This window comes from Echeneis naucrates, chromosome 18, assembly GCF_900963305.1.
Source record: "Echeneis naucrates chromosome 18, fEcheNa1.1, whole genome shotgun sequence".
In the NCBI taxonomy this organism is placed as follows: domain Eukaryota; kingdom Metazoa; phylum Chordata; class Actinopteri; order Carangiformes; family Echeneidae; genus Echeneis; species Echeneis naucrates.
Window position 1 is genome coordinate 2,977,545 of NC_042528.1, and position 20,030 is coordinate 2,997,574.

The 20,030-nt window shown below is 40.5% G+C and overlaps 5 protein-coding genes across 5 annotated transcripts; all 5 read right to left on the bottom strand.

Moving 5' to 3' along the window:
* Positions 1–95: 95 nt before the first annotated feature.
* Positions 96–7,230, bottom strand: LOC115059261 (uncharacterized). Its single transcript, XM_029526923.1, has 4 exons — positions 7,169–7,230; positions 4,075–4,903; positions 2,564–2,601; positions 96–2,063 (listed from the first exon to the last, which is right to left on the bottom strand). The coding sequence occupies exons 1-4, from the start codon at positions 7,173–7,175 to the stop codon at positions 760–762; spliced, it is 2,178 nt and encodes a 725-aa protein (XP_029382783.1). The 5' UTR covers positions 7,176–7,230; the 3' UTR covers positions 96–759.
* Positions 7,231–7,709: 479 nt separating this feature from the next.
* LOC115059047 (GTPase IMAP family member 7-like) lies at positions 7,710–9,717 on the bottom strand. Its single transcript, XM_029526636.1, has 2 exons — positions 9,584–9,717; positions 7,710–8,984 (listed from the first exon to the last, which is right to left on the bottom strand). Exons 1-2 carry the CDS (start codon positions 9,588–9,590, stop codon positions 8,344–8,346), a joined length of 648 nt encoding a protein of 215 aa, XP_029382496.1. The 5' UTR covers positions 9,591–9,717; the 3' UTR covers positions 7,710–8,343.
* Positions 9,718–10,159: 442 nt separating this feature from the next.
* Positions 10,160–13,204, bottom strand: LOC115058796 (GTPase IMAP family member 7-like). The gene is made up of 2 exons (XM_029526316.1): positions 13,071–13,204; positions 10,160–12,223 (listed from the first exon to the last, which is right to left on the bottom strand). The coding sequence occupies exons 1-2, from the start codon at positions 13,075–13,077 to the stop codon at positions 11,403–11,405; spliced, it is 828 nt and encodes a 275-aa protein (XP_029382176.1). The 5' UTR covers positions 13,078–13,204; the 3' UTR covers positions 10,160–11,402.
* A 1,812-nt stretch (positions 13,205–15,016) lies between these two features.
* On the bottom strand, positions 15,017–17,195 carry LOC115058798 (GTPase IMAP family member 7-like). The gene is made up of 2 exons (XM_029526317.1): positions 17,079–17,195; positions 15,017–16,075 (listed from the first exon to the last, which is right to left on the bottom strand). Exons 1-2 carry the CDS (start codon positions 17,083–17,085, stop codon positions 15,267–15,269), a joined length of 816 nt encoding a protein of 271 aa, XP_029382177.1. The 5' UTR covers positions 17,086–17,195; the 3' UTR covers positions 15,017–15,266.
* Positions 17,196–17,638: 443 nt separating this feature from the next.
* On the bottom strand, positions 17,639–19,591 carry LOC115058799 (GTPase IMAP family member 7-like). Its single transcript, XM_029526318.1, has 2 exons — positions 19,501–19,591; positions 17,639–18,901 (listed from the first exon to the last, which is right to left on the bottom strand). Exons 1-2 carry the CDS (start codon positions 19,505–19,507, stop codon positions 18,261–18,263), a joined length of 648 nt encoding a protein of 215 aa, XP_029382178.1. The 5' UTR covers positions 19,508–19,591; the 3' UTR covers positions 17,639–18,260.
* Positions 19,592–20,030: the final 439 nt, after the last annotated feature.

Consider the following 20,030-nt stretch of genomic DNA (forward strand, 5'->3'; position numbering starts at 1 on the left):
GTCTTTGTTTGAAAAATAAATGATATTGAAATCATATCTTTTAATTTACTCAGTCATGCTCTGAGAAGGATCCTCTGACACTTGAAGAAAGAAACTGTAGTGGATGAAGTTTAATGGAGATTGATACTGAAAAAGGTGTACATGAATCTAAACAACCTCTAATATGCATCACACAAAACATGGATAATAATTTGGCTCCAGATTTAACACCCATAAAGGAGATTGTTACGTTTTTAATGTGGTGTGATGATTTGTAAGCTTGGTGTTTTAAATGAAGTGTTCCTCCATATGATAACCAACAGAGCAGAAAGAAGCAGAAATAGTCCAGATTGGGTTAAAACTGTGCATCTCAGCAAAACACTTGCTGCTGAGTATCTTTAGCTCTCTCTGGTGTAAAATGATCACCTGTACACATATATATTTTCAATTTGTCTTCCAAAGATGTCTTCAAACCTGAAAATTTAATTGAATGACACACACCAGTTATCATAATCCACAAAGAAAAGAATGCCACAGTATCAAAATATAACCATCGTGGGTTGTAAAAAAAATTCATCTTCTTGAGTTTACATCAGTAATGAGAATACTTGATATGTGATAAAAGCATGAGAGCACAATAAACTGTTAAAAAGAATCTATTAAATAGATTCAAGCTAGCAAATTGATGGTTAAAATAACATAATTAATGCTCCTAACTTTCTTTTTCATTTGTGAAAAAGCATTCACATTTAGTTGTACGTTAGTCAGGTCGGGTGTAAGCTAATATTTCCTGATAAAGCCAGCTGCACTGTTATAGATATACTCTGCATCATCCTTAATGGCTGCAGCCGCCATCTTTGCTGCTTCCCCGACTGTTTCTGCCTCCTCCACTGCAGAGTATCCCCTAAAGGCACCATATAATGCTCCTGCACCCAATGAAACTTTGCCTAACGTTGGTATGACTGACATAGCTCCTCCTCCAGCTGCTCCAGCTGCCCCAGCTCCTCCAGCTGCTCCAGCTGCTCCAGCTGCCCCAGCTGCTCCAGCTGCCCCAGCTGCCCCAGCTGCTCCAGCTGCTCCAGCTGCTCCAGCTGCTCCAGCTGCCCCAGCTCCTCCAGCTGCTCCAGCTGCCCCAGCTGCTCCAGCTCCTCCAGCTGCCCCAGCTGCCCCAGCTGCCCCAGCTGCCTCTAGTGCCTCAATTGCCCCTACTGCTCCTGATCCTAGTGTTTGTAACACAGCTTTTTTTATGAGTGCCTTTTCTGCAATAAACTTCATAAGTGTACAGGAGAGTGCGATGGTCACTCCCACGCCACAAAGAGCTCCTATCAGCGTCCCCACTGCCACACCCGTCATTCTGATACAAAGCCTCTTCCATACGTTGTCTTTAGCCCTCTGTCTGATGTCTGATCGGTTTCCTGACATTTGTTTCAATAATTTCTCTTCTTCTTTTATTTCTTCATGCACCGCTTGAAGCATCTCATTGGTGTAGCAGGTTCTTTTGTTTTTCTGAAATATGTCATCAATTGTTTGAAGCAGCTTCTGAACCTGGAACTTATTGCTCCTGTAATCACGTGGATTGGTGTTTTTCCAGTATTTGTTATCGATGACGTGGCATCGATGGCCACACTTCCCCACTATCTCTTTCAATTTTTCATTCTTTTGGACAAAATCTTTAATTTTCTCTCCTTCGGAGAGCTGGTCTCCATGTGTGAAGACCACAGCAGCATATTTAAAAGCCTCCTCAGAAAAATATTCCAATATTTTCTCAACGACGGCGTTCTCATGCACTGTGAACTTCTCTACTTTCAGCAGAATGAGGAAGGCATGAGGCCCAGGAGCACACTCTGTGATACATCTCAGGATTTCTGCTTTCAGCTCTTCTTCTGCTCTGTCTGTGTCAAAGAAACCAGGAGTGTCGACCAAAGTGATCCTCCTGTTGTGGACAGATCTGGTTGCTGACTGACAATTTGTTGTTCCAGAGTCGGCAGCGTGGCTGATGTCGAACACCTCCTCTCCAAAGATGGTGTTGGCCAGGCTGCTCTTTCCAACTCCAGTTTTTCCCAAGATGACAATTCGCCTTGGCTCTAAATGACAAAAATATCCCTCAATAAGATAACAAATGTTTTTCTTACATAAGAAAACTCGCAACAGTCAAGATCCTCATTGGTCCTCAGTGAAAAGGAAAAGTTTTAAAGTTTTAAACAGGAAGTATGGAAAGAAGAGTGTGTCGTGGCCCTTTACTTAAAATGTGGTTCAAAGTTCACGTGGACTGATGGAAACAGGTTGGACGCTGGCTGCTGATGATCATTAAAAACAATTCAAAAGGATAACAGTAATACTTTTTTGCATTTTGTTAGTTTTTTTTATGTTATTTTTGTCATCTATGTGTCTTAATGTTTTTTACTTTTCTGTACTCTGTTCTCTTTAAATCTATTTTTATGTGACGCTGGTAAAACCAGTGAGACCAGCAGGATTTCCATCCCATTTCTTATTTAATGTAGAAATCTTACAGCCCTTCAGCATGACTGTAAAGTTTATACTGTTTAAATCTAGGTGGAGGAGAGACTCAGTAAATAAATCTAACCAGTGACATTAACACGTAACTCATCTGCTGTGCTCCCACTAAGATAACACCAGGAAATACCAGGAAAACAGGAAGGGTGGTTTGAAAATGAAGGGGGTTCTGTCTCCATGTAAGGAAACACAAATGTGCTTCATACTTTTCTCATTCATTTCAATAAAGCTAAAACACAGGAAAAGAAAAGGACCCTGTAAGTCACAGCTGAAAGTTTAAAAAGTAAAGTTTAAACTTTTAAAGTCAATGAGCACTTTAATAAAACGACACAGCTCTTTTAGGAATATTTAATACACAAGCAGAGAGTTAAATTCATGTTAATTAAGATAACTTATTGTCTGATCTAAAAGTGACGCACTTTCCCTCCTCTGTGCTGCAGAGGGGTTGAAGTTAACGGTTAATAGCTGGCTGCAGTCAGCGCCCCTCCCTGTGAGGAAAACACTTTGAAGGTCAAGTTGCTAAGAACTCACCAACTTTCCAAAACTTTCACATTTTAGTAAATTTAACTCACCTTCCATGATGAGAGAGAGACGACTGTTTTGTAAAGTTCAGTTGGTCTTCAGGCTGTTCTTTCTTTGTCTCTCTGCTGCTCTGCCTTTAAGTCTCTGTGTGACTCAGCTGGCTCAGCTGCAGCACCAATCAGGAGAAACTGGGCAGGCTTTTACAAAGTGGACATGAGCAGCTTCACACATCACGTGTGTTGTAACACACAACCACACACCCCATTACAGAATCTAAAATCCCAAATGTTGGATGTTTTCTTTGGAATATTAACTAAAGTCTGCGCTGTCAGCACACTCAAACAGATAAAATGTCGGCTACGAAAATGAGTCTGCCTTTTGGTGTCCAAAAACCATCAGGCATCAACATTTCGAGGCATTTCAAAGGTAAATATGAAGAGTGGCTTAAAAACAGTAGAGAAATCTATGGAGGAAAAATTTAACCTGAGAAAAGGTTCACAACTTCAATGAATCATGCGACCTGGTGAAGAAGCCCAGGAATGATATAACAATTACACAACAAAGAGAGAGACACATATTTACAAATTAGATGTCTTTAAAGCCAAAAATTCAGTCACGAAAAAGTCCATTTCAACAAAAACCAGTTTATTGATTGATTAACATCAGTGGTTATAATTCACCAGAAGAAAACTGTAAAGAAGAGTATCAGAGTATAACCATCATTTGGTGAAATGTTGTTAAAACAGTTAATCTTCTTTGGTTTATGTAAGCAGTGATAGTACAAAGATTTTTCTCTTACTACCTAATAGAACGAGCACAAATGTGTTCAAATGTTGAAAGCTAGTTTGAGTGCCAGTTTCCTTTAACAAAGTCACATTCATCAATGATATTAAGAATCTATTTGTTGTTGTTTACGCTGAATGCACCTCAGCCTGATAAAATTTTAAAATAATACACAAAAAAATTGAAGCTAATACACCCAGCTGATATCTCTACCTCTACTGCCCCTATTGCCCTGGCTGCTCTTTGTGTTTGTGAGGCAGTTGGTTTTATCTGAACATTTCCCGCACACCCAGCAGTAAGGCAGGAAATATTGGAAATGCAACTGCTGCACCAACAAGAACTCCAACCAAGGCAGTCACTGCAATGCCTTTACCTAAGAACCAAAGCCCCTCCCATACCCTCTCTTTAGCCCTCTGTCTGATCACTGATGGATCAACGCCTGAGTGTCTCAAGCGCGCCTCCTCTTCTAATATTTTTTTGTACACCTCTTGAAGCATCTCATTGGTGTAGCAGGTTCCTCCGTTTGCCAGAAATATGTCATCAATTGTTTGAAGCAGCTGCTGAACCTGGAACTGATTGCTCCTGTAATCTTGTGGATTGTTGTTTTTCCAGTATTTGTTATCGATGACGTGACATCGATGGCCGCACTTCCCCACTATCTCTTTCAATTTTTCATTCTTTTGGACAAAATCTTTAATTTTCTCTCCTTCGGAGAGCTGGTCTCCATGTGTGAAGACCACAGCAGCATATTTAAAAGCCTCCTCAGAAAAATATTCCAATAATTTCTCAACGACGGCGTTCTCATGCACTGTGAACTTCTCTACTTTCAGCAGAATGAGGAAGGCATGAGGCCCAGGAGCACACTCTGTGATACATCTCAGGATTTCTGCTTTCAGCTCTTCTTCTGCTCTGTCTGTGTCAAAGAGACCAGGAGTGTCGATCAAAGTGATTCTCCTGTTGTGGACAGATCTGGTTGCTGATTGACAATCTTTTGTTCCAGAATTGACGTTATGATAGACCTTGAACACCTCCTCTCCACAGATGGTGTTGACCAGGCTGCTCTTTCCAGCTCCAGTTTTTCCCAAGATGGCAATTCTCCTTGGCTCTAAATGACAAAAAATATCCATCAACAGAATAAAAAATGTTTTTCATACATGAACACGCAAACAAGAACCCTCGGAGCGATGGCTACCATCTGACCGATGGACTGGGCCATCAATCAAACAAACAAGATGGAACCGCCTGCATTAAGAAGACGAGGCTTCGGAACAACAGCAGGTTTCAATAAACATTTCTGGACACTTTAGTTGTTCTCAGCATGCACGCCTTTATTTTACATTTCAAAATAAAAGTAGCAGAATATATGATACACTTGTTTTGACTTCTGCTTCATGAGTTCTGTGAGGTGAGAACTCACATTGCAGAAAAAGAAAGGTGATTTGGTTTGTTACAGGGAAGAATACAGACACACTAAAGCAGGTTTGCATCGACTTTTATCCACTAGTTTATATTCATTAATGTTGACGGCCGATAAAAAACCTCAGATTACTCTGCCAGCTACATGGAAAGGGATGTTTCTGCTGCCTCTGCAGCATGTTGGTTTTTCATCAGCTTCCAAATGAACAGCACGCCTAATGCCGCTCCAACGAATGCCCATGGTTTCCTTTTTAGACTGTTCATCAGATGCTTGAAGATGCTGAAAACAGATGCTGATGATGTTTTAATGCGCTCGTCTTGTTGTGCCTGCCATTCAGTCAGCATCTTCGTGGTGTAGCAGCCTCCTTTGTTTTTCACTATCATTTCGTCTATGGCGTCGAGCAGCTTTGCCACCTGGTATTGGTTGGTCCGGTATTCGTCCTGCTGCCTGTTTTTCCAGTATTTATTATCAACAACACAGCACCGACCGCTGCACTTCTTTATCAGCTCTCTCAGGTCGTCACTCTGATCGACAAACTCCTCAATCTTCATTCCTTCGGTCAGCTGGTCACCGTGAGTGAAGACAACTGTAGCATATTTTAATATGTCCTCTGAGAAATACTGACATATTTGGGTGATTACAGCCTTCTCCTGCTCTGTCATTTTTTCCACTTTGAGCACGATAAGAAAAGCATGAGGCCCAGGAGCGCACTCTGAGATACACCCCAGTATCTCAGACTTCAGTTCCTCCCCAGACCGGTCGCGACTAATGAGACCAGGCGTGTCGACCAAAGTGACGTGTCTTCCATTGACAGATCCAGACTTTGCTTGGCAAATGCTCTTTTCAAAATCAGAAAAGCTGAATACGTTTGTTCCAAGTATGCTGTTAGCAAGGCTGCTCTTCCCAACTCCAGTTTTTCCAAGCAGGACAATCCTCAATGTGTTTGGCACTGGGGGAAAACAATAACTGAATCAGTACTGTCTTCTAAAGTGTCTAAAAATGATTCTTTTGGCTGTGATGTGTTGGAAATATTAGTTCCTACAGTTTGGGAATAGCGCTCAAGTCTCAAGACAATTAGTGAGTGTCAAGCACACTACCACTACCGCCGGAGCTTATAATTAAACCAACGCAAGAAAGAAAAATTATGGCTGCTAAGAGTCCTGCTGGCTGGTGGATGTAGAAGTTAGCAGCTAATTTGTCAGCAGTGTTGGCCTCATCCTTTCTGAATAATCCCACAGAGAAATGATAGGATGCATCGACCTGTTCCTCCCATCGGAGCCGACTTACAGCAACAATAAAACATTTTTGGTATGATCAGGCTCTGGATTTGCTAAGAAGCATACGCAGTGTTGAAGCTTTGAGCCTCACCCATCCAGAACAAGCATTTACAGGATGCCATGTGGCCCCTAACGTCTCAGTTTTGTGGAACTTGAACATCAAGCTCACTCTTTAAAAATGATGGAGTAAAGGATCAGTAAATTACTCTAACAATAACACATAACCTATCTGCTGTGTTGCTGCTATTTCCTGGAGCGGTCTGATAAAAGGGAGGAGGTTCTGTCTCCATGGAAGGAAACACTGGACAACGAAATGTGTTTGACATGAACTTTTCTCATTCCTTTAAATTAAGACAAAAAAAAGGACCCTTTCAGTAAACAGTAGAGTTCACATTCATGATTTTTATTCCTCAAAACAATGCGTTAATAAAATGATGCAACTCCTTTCAGAATATTCAAGAGTGGACAGAGTTAAATTCATGTTAATTAAGATAACTTATTGTCTGATCTAAAAGTGACGCACTTTCACTCCTCTGTGCTGCAGAGGGGTTGAAGTTAACGGTTAATAGCTGGCTGCAGTCAGCGCCCCTCCCTGTGAGGAAAACACTTTGAAGGTCAAGTCGCTAAGAACTCACCAACTTTCCAAAACTTTCACATTTTAGTAAATTTAACTCACCTTCCATGATGAGAGAGAGTCGACTGTTTTGTAAAGTTTAGTTGGTCTTCAGGCTGTTCTTTCTTTGTCTCTCTGCTGCTCTGCCTTAAAGTCTCTGTGTGACTCAGCTGGCTCAGCTGCAGCACCAATCAGGAGAAACTGGGCAGGCTTTTACAAAATGGATGTGAGCAGCTTCACACACCCCATTAAAGAATCCAAAATCCCAAATGTTTTCTTTGGAATATTAACTAAAGTCTGCGCTGTCAGCACACTCAAACAGATAAAATGTCGGCTACGACAATGAGTCTGCCTTTTGGTGTCCAAAAACCATCATGGCATCAACATTTCGAGGCATTTCAAAGGAAAATATGAAGAGTAGCTGAAAAACAGTAGAGAAATCTATGGAGGAAAAATTTAACCTGAGAAAAGGTTCACAACTTCAATGAATCAAGCAACCTGGTGAAGAAGCCCAGGAATGATATAACAATTCCACAACAAAGAGAGAGACACATATTTACAAATTAGATGTCTTTAAAGCCAAAAATTCAGAGTCACGAAAAAGTCCATTTCAACAAAAGCCAGTTTATTGATTGATTAACATCAGTGGTTATAATTCACCAGAAGAAAACTGTAAAGAGTATCAGAGTATAATCATCATTTGGTGAAATGTTGTTAAAACAGTTCATCTTCTTTTGTTTATGTAAGCAGTGATAGTACAAAGATTTTTCTCTTACTACCTAATAGAACCAGCACAAATGTGTTCAAATGTTGAAAGCTAGTTTGAGTGCCAGTTTCCTTTAACAAAGTCACATTAATCAATGATATCAAGAATCTATTTGTTGTTGTTTACACTGAATGCACCTCAGCCTGATAAAATGTGAAAAAAATACACAAAAAAGTTCAAGCTCGTACATTGGTGTTGAAGATAATACACCCAGCTGATATCTCTACTTCTACTGCCTCTATTGCCCTGGCTGCTCCTTGTGTTTGTGATGCAGCTGGTTTTATCTGAACATTTCCTACAAACCCAACAGAAAGGCAGGAAATGCTGAAATTGGTGCACCAACAAGAAATCCTATCAATACACCAACTGTGATGCCTGCCCCTACAATACAAAGCCCCTCCCATACCCTGTCTTTAGCCTTCTGCCTGATCACTGATGGATCACCACCTGATTGTCTAAAACGCTGCTTGTGTCATTTTATTTTTTTATCCACCACTTGCAGCATCTCATTGGTGTAGCAGGTACTTCCGTTTTTCTGAAATATGTCATCAATTGTTTGAAGCAGCTTCTGAACCTGGAACTTATTGCTCCTGTACTCTTCCTGACTTTCATTTTTCCAGTATTTGTTATCGATGACGTGGCATCGATTGCCACAGTTCCTCACAAGCTCATTCAGTGCTTCATTGTGATGAACAAAATCTTGAATTGTCTCTCCTTCGGAGAGCTGGTCTCCATGTGTGAAGACCACAGCAGCATATTTAAAAGCCTCCTCAGAAAAATATTCCAATATTTTCTCAATGACGGCGTTCTCATGCACTGTGAAATTCTCTACTTTCTGTACAATGAGGAAAGTGTGAGGCCCAGGAGCACACTCTGTGATACATCTCAGGATTTCTGCTTTCAGCTCTTCTTCTGCTCTCATTGTGGCAAAGAAACCAGGAGTATCGACCAAAGTGATCCTCCTGTTGTAGACAGATCTGGTTGCTGACTGACAATTTGTTGTTCCAGAGTCGGCAGCGTGGCTGATGTCGAACACCTCCTCTCCAAAGATGGTGTTGGCCAGGCTGCTCTTTCCAGCTCCAGTATAGCCCAAGATGACAATTCTCCTTGGCTCTAAATGACAAAAATATCCCTCAATAAGATAACAAATGTTTTTCTTACATAAGAAAACTCGCAACAGTCAAGATCCTAAATCTAACCAGTGACATTAACACATAACTCATCTGCTGTGCTCCCACTAAGATAACACCAGGAAATACCAGGAAAACAGGAAGGGTGGTTTGAAAATGAAGGGGGTTCTGTCTCCATGTAAGGAAACACAAATGTGCTTCATACTTTTCTCATTCATTTCAATAAAGTTAAAACACAGGAAAAGAAAAGGACCCTGTAAGTCACAGCTGAAAGTTTAAAAAGTAAAGTTTATACTTTTATAAAACTTTTAAAGTCAATAAGCACTTTAATAAAACGACACAGCTCTTTTAGGAATATTTAATACACAAGCAGAGAGTTAAATTCATGTTAATTAAGATAACTTATTGTCTGATCTAAAAGTGACGCACTTTCCCTCCTCTGTGCTGCAGAGGGGTTGAAGTTAACGGTTAATAGCTGGCTGCAGTCAGCGCCCCTCCCTGTGAGGAAAACACTTTGAAGGTCAAGTCGCTAAGAACTCACCAACTTTCCAAAACTTTCACATTTTAGTAAATTTAACTCACCTTCCATGATGAGAGAGAGTCGACTGTTTTGTAAAGTTTAGTTGGTCTTCAGGCTGTTCTTTCTTTGTCTCTCTGCTGCTCTGCCTTTAAGTCTCTGTGTGACTCAGCTGGCTCAGCTGCAGCACCAATCAGGAGAAACTGGGCAGGCTTTTACAAAGTGGACATGAGCAGCTTCACACATCACGTGTGTTGTAACACACAACCACACACCCCATTACAAAATCTAAAATCCCAAATGTTGGATGTTTTCTTTGGAATATTAACTAAAGTCTGCGCTGTCAGCACACTCAAACAGATAAAATGTCGGCTACGACAATGAGTCTGCCTTTTGGTGTCCAAAAACCATCAGGCATCAACATTTCGAGGCATTTCAAAGGTAAATATGAAGAGTGGCTTAAAAACAGTAGAGAAATCTATGGAGGAAACATTTAACCTGAGAAAAGGTTCACAACTTCAATGAATCAAGCGACCTAATGAAGAAGCCCAGGAGTGATATAACAATTACACAACAAAGAGAGAGACACATATTTACAAATTAGATGTCTTTAAAGCCAAAAATACAGAGTCACGAAAAAGTCCATTTCAACAAAAGCCAGTTTATTGATTGATTAACATCAGTGGTTATAATTCACCAGAAGAAAACTGTAAAGAAGAGTATCAGAGTATAACCATCATTTGGTGAAATGTTGTTAAAACAGTTCATCTTCTTTTGTTTATGTAAGCAGTGATAGTACAAAGATTTTTCTCTTACTACCTAATAGAACCAGCACAAATGTGTTCAAATGTTGAAAGCTAGTTTGAGTGCCAGTTTCCTTTAACAAAGTCACATTAATCAATGATATCAAGAATCTATTTATTGTTGTTTACACTGAATGCACCTCAGCCTGATAAAATGTGAAAAAAAATACACAAAAAAGTTCAAGCTCGTACATTGGTGTTGAAGATAATACACCCAGCTGATATCTCTACCTCTACTGCCTCTATTGCCCTGGCTGCTCCTTGTGTTTGTGATGCAGCTGGTTTTATCTGAACATTTCCTACAAACAAAACAGGTAGGCAGGAAATGCTGGATTTGTAACTGCTTGCACCAGTGTTTCTCAAAGTGTGGGGCGTGACCCACTGGTGGGAAACAAAGATATGATAGGTGGGGTGTGACAAACAGGAGGAAATTTTCAATTTCATGCCTATCTTACTGTTGATGCTTTTCTTTACTGACAATAAAGATAATTCACTTTAAACAAAATGCCCATGCGCAAACAAAGTAATAATTCATGACTAAAATGATTAATGAGCATTAGGAGAGCGGGAGAAAAATATAACCTGGGACAAACGTGCAAAAACAATGATTGACATCTGGATGATATTTGCAGCGGGACAACAAGGTAGCAGGTAGCCGTGAGCAACATGCATAAATTTGTGACGTGGACCACAAAAGAGCCAGCACCATCACACAAACACACAAGACAGGGTGTTCCTTCTCTGAAAACGAAATACAGATCTCAGCTCAACATTGAGCATGACTTGAGAGTGGCAGTTTCATGCCTGCAACCCCGTTTTGAGAGGATGAGCAGTGCACATCAGGCACATTTCAGCCACTAACACAGAGAAAGTTCTTGTTTTTGTTTTTTGCACAGATTGCAAATGAAACTATTTGATTATTTGACTACTGTACTTTTCCTTTTTTTATTCAATATATCAGTCATGATGGCACAACTGCTCTCTTATTTTATTTATGAACTTGATATTGTTGTTTTATGAAATGTAATTTGTCAAGATTTCTCTTGGGGCGGCAGGATGAAGTGGGGTTTTGAACACTTGTTCAAAGTGGGGGATGACCAAAACGGCTTAAGAACCAGTTTGCGACACCAACAATCATTTCTATCAAGAAGGGCACTGCAATGTCTTTCCATATCTGACAAAGCTTCTCCCATACAATGTCTTTAGCCCTCTGTCTGATCACTGATGGATCAACGCCTGAGTGTATCAAGCGCGTCTCCTCTTCTACTACTTTTTTGTACACCGCTTGCAGCATCTCATTGGTGTAGCAGGTTCCTCCGTTCGCCAGAAATATGTCATTAATTGTTTGAAGCAGCTGCTGAACCTGGAACTTATTACTCCTGTACTCTTCCTGACTGTCATTTTTCCAGTATTTGTTATCGATGACGTGGCATCGATGGCCACACTTCCCCACTACCTCATTCAATTTTTCATTCTTTTGGACAAAATCTTGAATTGTCTCTCCTTGGAGGAGCTGGTCTCCATGTGTGAAGACCACAGCAGCATATTTAAAAGCCTCCTCAGAAAAATATTCCAATATTTTCTCAACGACGGCGTTCTCATGCACTGTGAACTTCTCTACTTTCAGCAGAATGAGGAAGGCATGAGGCCCAGGAGCACACTCTGTGATACATCTCAGGATTTCTGCTTTCAGCTCTTCTTCTGCTCTGTCTGTGTCAAAGAAACCAGGAGTATCGACCAAAGTGATCCTCCTGTTGTAGACAGATCTGGTTTCTGACTGACAATTTGTTGTTCCAGAGTCGGCAGCGTGGCTGATGTCGAACACCTCGTCTCCAAAGATGGTGTTGGCCAGGCTGCTCTTTCCAGCTCCAGTTTTTCCCAAGATGACAATTCTCCTTGGCTCTAAATGACAAAAATATCCCTCAATAAGATAACAAATGTTTTTCTTACATAAGAAACTGCTGATGATCATTAAAAACAATTCAAAAGGATAACAGTCATACTTTTTTGCATTTTGTTAGTTTTTTTTATGTTATTTTTGTCGTCTATGTGTCTTAATGTTTTTACTTTTCTGTGCTCTGTTCTCTTTAAATCTATTTTTATGTGACGCTGGTAAAACCAGTGAGACCAGCAGGATTTCCATCCCATTTCTTATTTAATGTAGAAATCTTACAGCCCTTCAGCGTGACTGTAAAGTTTATACTGTTTAAATCTAGGTGGAGGAGAGACTCAGTAAATAAATCTAACCAGTGACATTAACACATAACTCATCTGCTGTGCTCCCACTAAGATAACACCAGGAAATACCAGGAAATCAGGAAGGGTGGTTTGAAAATGAAGGGGGTTCTGTCTCCATGTAAGGAAACACAAATGTGCTTCATACTTTTCTCATTCATTTCAATAAAGCTAAAAGACAGGAAAAGAAAAGGACCCTGTAAGTCACAGCTGAAAGTTTAAAAAGTAAAGTTTAAACTTTTAAAGTCAATGAGCACTTTAATAAAACGACACAGCTCTTTTAGGAATATTTAATACACAAGCAGAGAGTTAAATTCATGTTAATTAAGATAACTTATTGTCTGATCTAAAAGTGACGCACTTTCCCTCCTCTGTGCTGCAGAGGGGTTGAAGTTAACGGTTAATAGCTGGCTGCAGTCAGCGCCCCTCCCTGTGAGGAAAACACTTTGAAGGTCAAGTCGCTAAGAACTCACCAACTTTCCAAAACTTTCACATTTTAGTAAATTTAACTCACCTTCCATGATGAGAGAGAGTCGACTGTTTTGTAAAGTTTAGTTGGTCTTCAGGCTGTTCTTTCTTTGTCTCTCTGCTGCTCTGCCTTTAAGTCTCTGTGTGACTCAGCTGGCTCAGCTGCAGCACCAATCAGGAGAAACTGGGCAGGCTTTTACAAAGTGGACATGAGCAGCTTCACACATCACGTGTGTTGTAACACACAACCACACACCCCATCACAGAATCTAAAATCCCAAATGTTGGATGTTTTCTTTGGAATATTAACTAAAGTCTGCGCTGTCAGCACACTCAAACAGATAAAATGTCAGCTACGACAATGAGTCTGCCTTTTGGTGTCCAAAAACCATCAGGCATCAACATTTCGAGGCATTTCAAAGGAAAATATGAAGAGTGGCTTAAAAACAGTAGAGAAATCTATGGAGGAAAAATTTTACCTGAGAAAAGGTTCACAACTTCAATGAATCATGCGACCTAATGAAGAAGCCCAGGAGTGATATAACAATTACACAACAAAGAGAGAGACACATATTTACAAATTAGATGTCTTTAAAGCCAAAAATTCAGAGTCACGAAAAAGTCCATTTCAACAAAAGCCAGTTTATTGATTGATTAACATCAGTGGTTATAATTCTCCAGAAGAAAACTGTAAAGAAGAGTATCAGAGTATAACCATCATTTGGTGAAATGTTGTTAAAACAGTTAATCTTCTTTGGTTTATGTAAGCAGTGATAGTACAAACATTCATCAATGATATTAAGAATCTATTTGTTGTTGTTTACACTGAATGCACCTCAGCCTGATAAAATGTAAAAATAATACACAAAAAGCTAATACACCCAGCTGATATCTCTACCTCTACTGCCTCTATTGCCCTGGCTGCTCTTTGTGTTTGTGAGGCAGTTGGTTTTATCTGAACATTTCCCGCACACCCAGCAGTAAGGCAGGAAATATTGGAAATGCAACTGCTGCACCAACAAGAACTCCAATCAAGGCAGTCACTGCAATGCCTTTACCTAAGAACCAAAGCCCCTCCCATACCCTGTCTTTAGCCCTCTGTCTGATCACTGATGGATCAACGCCTGAGTGTGTCAAGCGCGTCTCTACTTCTAATATTTTTTTGTACACCTCTTGAAGCATCTCATTGGTGTAGCAGGTTCCTCTGTTTGCCAGAAATATGTCATCAATTGTTTGAAGCAGCTGCTGAACCTGGAACTGATTGCTCCTGTAATCTTGTGGATTGTTGTTTTTCCAGTATTTGTTATCGATGACGTGACATCGATGGCCGCACTTCCCCACTATCTCTTTCAATTTTTCATTCTTTTGGACAAAATCTTTAATTGTCTCTCCTTCGGAGAGCTGGTCTCCATGTGTGAAGACCACAGCAGCATATTTAAAAGCCTCCTCAGAAAAATATTCCAATAATTTCTCAACGACGGCGTTCTCATGCACTGTGAACTTCTCTACTTTCAGCAGAATGAGGAAGGCATGAGGCCCAGGAGCACACTCTGTGATACATCTCAGGATTTCTGCTTTCAGCTCTTCTTCTGCTCTGTCTGTGTCAAAGAGACCAGGAGTATCGATCAAAGTGATTCTCCTGTTGTGGACAGATCTGGTTGCTGATTGACAATCTTTTGTTCCAGAATTGACGTTATGGTAGACCTTGAACACCTCCTCTCCACAGATGGTGTTGACCAGGCTACTCTTTCCAGCTCCAGTTTTTCCCAAGATGGCAATTCTCCTTGGCTCTAAATGACAAAAAATATCCATCAACAGAATAAAAAATGTTTTTCATACATGAACACGCAAACAAGAACCCTCGGAGCGATGGCTACCATCTGACCGATGGACTGGGCCATCAATCAAACAAACAAGATGGAACCGCCTGCATTAAGAAGACGAGGCTTCGGAACAACAGCAGGTTTCAATAAACATTTCTGGACACTTTAGTTGTTCTCAGCATGCACGCCTTTATTTTACATTTCAAAATAAAAGTAGCAGAATATATGATACACTTGTTTTGACTTCTGTTTCATGAGTTCTGTGAGGTGAGAACTCACATTGCAGAAAAAGAAAGGTGATTTGGTTTGTTACAGGGAAGAATACAGACACACTAAAGCAGGTTTGCATCGACTTTTATCCACTAGTTTATATTCATTAATGTTGACGGCCGATAAAAAACCTCAGATTACTCTGCCAGCTACATGGAAAGGGATGTTTCTGCTGCCTCTGCAGCATGTTGGTTTTTCATCAGCTTCCAAATGAACAGCACGCCTAATGCTGCTCCAACGAATGCCCATGGTTTCCTTTTTAGACTGTTCATCAGATGCTTGAAGATGCTGAAAACAGATGCTGATGATGGTTTAATGCGCTCGTCTTGTTGTGCCTGCCATTCAGTCAGCATCTTCGTGGTGTAGCAGCCTCCTTTGTTTTTCACTATCATTTCGTCTATGGCGTCGAGCAGCTTTGCCACCTGGTATTGGTTGGTCCGGTATTCGTCCTGCTGCCTGTTTTTCCAGTATTTATTATCAACAACACAGCACCGACCGCTGCACTTCTTTATCAGCTCTCTCAGGTCGTCACTCTGATCGACAAACTCCTCAATCTTCATTCCTTCGGTCAGCTGGTCACCGTGAGTGAAGACAACTGTAGCATATTTTAATATGTCCTCTGAGAAATACTGACATATTTGGGTGATGACGGCCTTCTCCTGCTCTGTCATTTTTTCCACTTTGAGCACGATAAGAAAAGCATGAGGCCCAGGAGCGCACTCTGAGATACACCCCAGTATCTCAGACTTCAGTTCCTCCCCAGACCGGTCGCGACTAATGAGACCAGGAGTGTCGACCAAAGTGACGTGTCTTCCATTGACAGATCCAGACTTTGCTTGGCAAATGCTCTTTTCAAAATCAGAAAAGCTGAATACGTTTGTTCCAAGTATGCTGTTAGCAAGGCTGCTCTTCCCAACTCCAGTTTTTCCAAGCAGGACAATCCTCAATGTGTTTGGCACTGGGGGAAAACAATAACTGAATCAGTACCGTCTTCTAAAGTGTCTAAAAATGATTCTTTTGGCTGTGATGTGTTGGAAATATTAGTTCCTACAGTTTGCCAATAGCGCTCAAGTCTTTAACAATTAGTGAGTGTCAAGCACACTACCACTACCGCCGGAGCTTATAATTAAACCAACACAAGAAAGAAAAATGATGGCTGCTAAGAGTCCTGCTGGCTGGTGGAGTTAGAAGTTAGCAGCTAATTTGTCAGCAGTGTTGGCCTCATCCTTTCTGAATAATCCCACAGAGAAACGACAGGATGCATCGACCTGTTCCTCCCATCGGAGCCGACTTACAGCAACAATAAAACATTTTTGGTATGATCAGGCTCTGGATTTGCTAAGAAGCATACGCAGTGTAGAAGCTTTGAGCCTCACCCATCCAGAACAAGCATTTACAGGATGCCATGTGGCCCCTAACGTCTCAGTTTTGTGGAACTTGAACATCAAGCTCACTCTTTAAAAATGATGGAGTAAAGGATCAGTAAATTACTCTAACAATAACACATAACCTATCTGCTGTGTTGCTGCTATTTCCTGGAGCGGTCTGATAAAAGGGAGGAGGTTCTGTCTCCATGGAAGGAAACACTGGACAACGAAATGTGTTTGACATGAACTTTTCTCATTCCTTTAAATTAAGACAAAAAAAAGGACCCTTTCAGTAAACAGTAGAGTTCACATTCATGATTTTTCTTCCTCAAAACAATGCGTTAATAAAATGATGCAACTCCTTTCAGAATATTCAAGAGTGGACAGAGTTAAATTCATGTTAATTAAGATAACTTATTGTCTGATCTAAAAGTGACGCACTTTCCCTCCTCTGTGCTGCAGAGGGGTTGAAGTTAACGGTTAATAGCTGGCTGCAGTCAGCGCCCCTCCCTGTGAGGAAAACACTTTGAAGGTCAAGTCGCTAAGAACTCACCAACTTTCCAAAACTTTCACATTTTAGTAAATTTAACTCACCTTCCATGATGAGAGAGAGTCGACTGTTTTGTAAAGTTTAGTTGGTCTTCAGGCTGTTCTTTCTTTGTCTCTCTGCTGCTCTGCCTTAAAGTCTCTGTGTGACTCAGCTGGCTCAGCTGCAGCACCAATCAGGAGAAACTGGGCAGGCTTTTACGAAATGGATGTGAGCAGCTTCACACACCCCATTAAAGAATCCAAAATCCCAAATGTTGGATGTTTTCTTTGGAATATTAACTAAAGTCTGCGCTGTCAGCACACTCAAACAGATAAAATGTCGGCTACGACAATGAGTCTGCCTTTTGGTGTCCAAAAACCATCATGGCATCAACATTTCGAGGCATTTCAAAGGAAAATATGAAGAGTAGCTGAAAAACAGTAGAGAAATCTATAGAGGAAAAATTTAACCTGAGAAAAGGTTCACAACTTCAATGAATCAAGCAACCTGGTGAAGAAGCCCAGGAATGATATAACAATTCCACAACAAAGAGAGAGACACATATTTACAAATTAGATGTCTTTAAAGCCAAAAATTCAGAGTCACGAAAAAGTCCATTTCAACAAAAGCCAGTTTATTGATTGATTAACATCAGTAGTTATAATTCACCAGAAGAAAACTGTAAAGAGTATCAGAGTATAATCATCATTTGGTGAAATGTTGTTAAAATAGTTCATCTTCTTTTGTTTATGTAAGCAGTGATAGTACAAAGATTTTTCTCTTACTACCTAATAGAACCAGCACAAATGTGTTCAAATGTTGAAAGCTAGTTTGAGTGCCAGTTTCCTTTAACAAAGTCACATTAATCAATGATATCAAGAATCTATTTGTTGTTGTTTACACTGAATGCACCTCAGCCTGATAAAATGTGAAAAAAATACACAAAAAAGTTCAAGCTCGTACATTGGTGTTGAAGCTAATACACCCAGCTGATATCTCTACCTCTACTGCCTCTATTGCCCTGGCTGCTCCTTGTGTTTGTGATGCAGCTGGTTTTATCTGAACATTTCCTACAAACCCAACAGAAAGGCAGGAAATGCTGAAATTGGTGCACCAACAAGAAATCCTATCAATACACCAACTGTGATGCCTGCCCCTACAATACAAAGCCCCTCCCATACCCTGTCTTTAGCCTTCTGCCTGATCACTGATGGATCACCACCTGATTGTCTAAAACGCTGCTTGTGTCATTTTATTTTTTTATCCACCACTTGCAGCATCTCATTGGTGTAGCAGGTACTTCCGTTTTTCTGAAATATGTCATCAATTGTTTGAAGCAGCTTCTGAACCTGGAACTTATTGCTCCTGTACTCTTCCTGACTTTCATTTTTCCAGTATTTGTTATCGATGACGTGGCATCGATTGCCACAGTTCCTCACAAGCTCATTCAGTGCTTCATTGTGATGAACAAAATCTTGAATTGTCTCTCCTTCGGAGAGCTGGTCTCCATGTGTGAAGACCACAGCAGCATATTTAAAAGCCTCCTCAGAAAAATATTCCAATATTTTCTCAATGACGGCGTTCTCATGCACTGTGAAATTCTCTACTTTCTGTACAATGAGGAAAGTGTGAGGCCCAGGAGCACACTCTGTGATACATCTCAGGATTTCTGCTTTCAGCTCTTCTTCTGCTCTCATTGTGGCAAAGAAACCAGGAGTATCGACCAAAGTGATCCTCCTGTTGTAGACAGATCTGGTTGCTGACTGACAATTTGTTGTTCCAGAGTCGGCAGCGTGGCTGATGTCGAACACCTCCTCTCCAAAGATGGTGTTGGCCAGGCTGCTCTTTCCAGCTCCAGTATAGCCCAAGATGACAATTCTCCTTGGCTCTAAATGACAAAAATATTCCTCAATAAGATAACAAATGTTTTTCTTACATAAGAAAACTCGCAACAGTCAAGATCCTAAATCTAACCAGTGACATTAACACATAACTCATCTGCTGTGCTCCCACTAAGATAACACCAGGAAATACCAGGAAAACAGGAAGGGTGGTTTGAAAATGAAGGGGGTTCTGTCTCCATGTAAGGAAACACAAATGTGCTTCATACTTTTCTCATTCATTTCAATAAAGTTAAAACACAGGAAAAGAAAAGGACCCTGTAAGTCACAGCTGAAAGTTTAAAAAGTAAAGTTTATACTTTTATAAAACTTTTAAAGTCAATGAGCACTTTAATAAAACGACACAGCTCTTTTAGGAATATTTAATACACAAGCAGAGAGTTAAATTCATGTTAATTAAGATAACTTATTGTCTGATCTAAAAGTGACGCACTTTCCCTCCTCTGTGCTGCAGAGGGGTTGAAGTTAACGGTTAATAGCTGGCTGCAGTCAGCGCCCCTCCCTGTGAGGAAAACACTTTGAAGGTCAAGTCGCTAAGAACTCACCAACTTTCCAAAACTTTCACATTTTAGTAAATTTAACTCACCTTCCATGATGAGAGAGAGTTGACTGTTTTGTAAAGTTTAGTTGGTCTTCAGGCTGTTCTTTCTTTGTCTCTCTGCTGCTCTGCCTTTAAGTCTCTGTGTGACTCAGCTGGCTCAGCTGCAGCACCAATCAGGAGAAACTGGGCAGGCTTTTGCAAAATGGACATGAGCAGCTTCACACATCACGTGTGTTGTAACACACAACCACACACCCCATTACAGAATCTAAAATCCCAAATGTTGGATGTTTTCTTTGGAATATTAACTAAAGTCTGCGCTGTCAGCACACTCAAACAGATAAAATGTCGGCTACGAAAATGAGTCTGCCTTTTGGTGTCCAAAAACCATCAGGCATCAACATTTCGAGGCATTTCAAAGGAAAATATGAAGAGTGGCTTAAAAACAGTAGAGAAATCTATGGAGGAAACATTTAACCTGAGAAAAGGTTCACAACTTCAATGAATCAAGCGACCTAATGAAGAAGCCCAGGAGTGATATAACAATTACACAACAAAGAGAGAGACACATATTT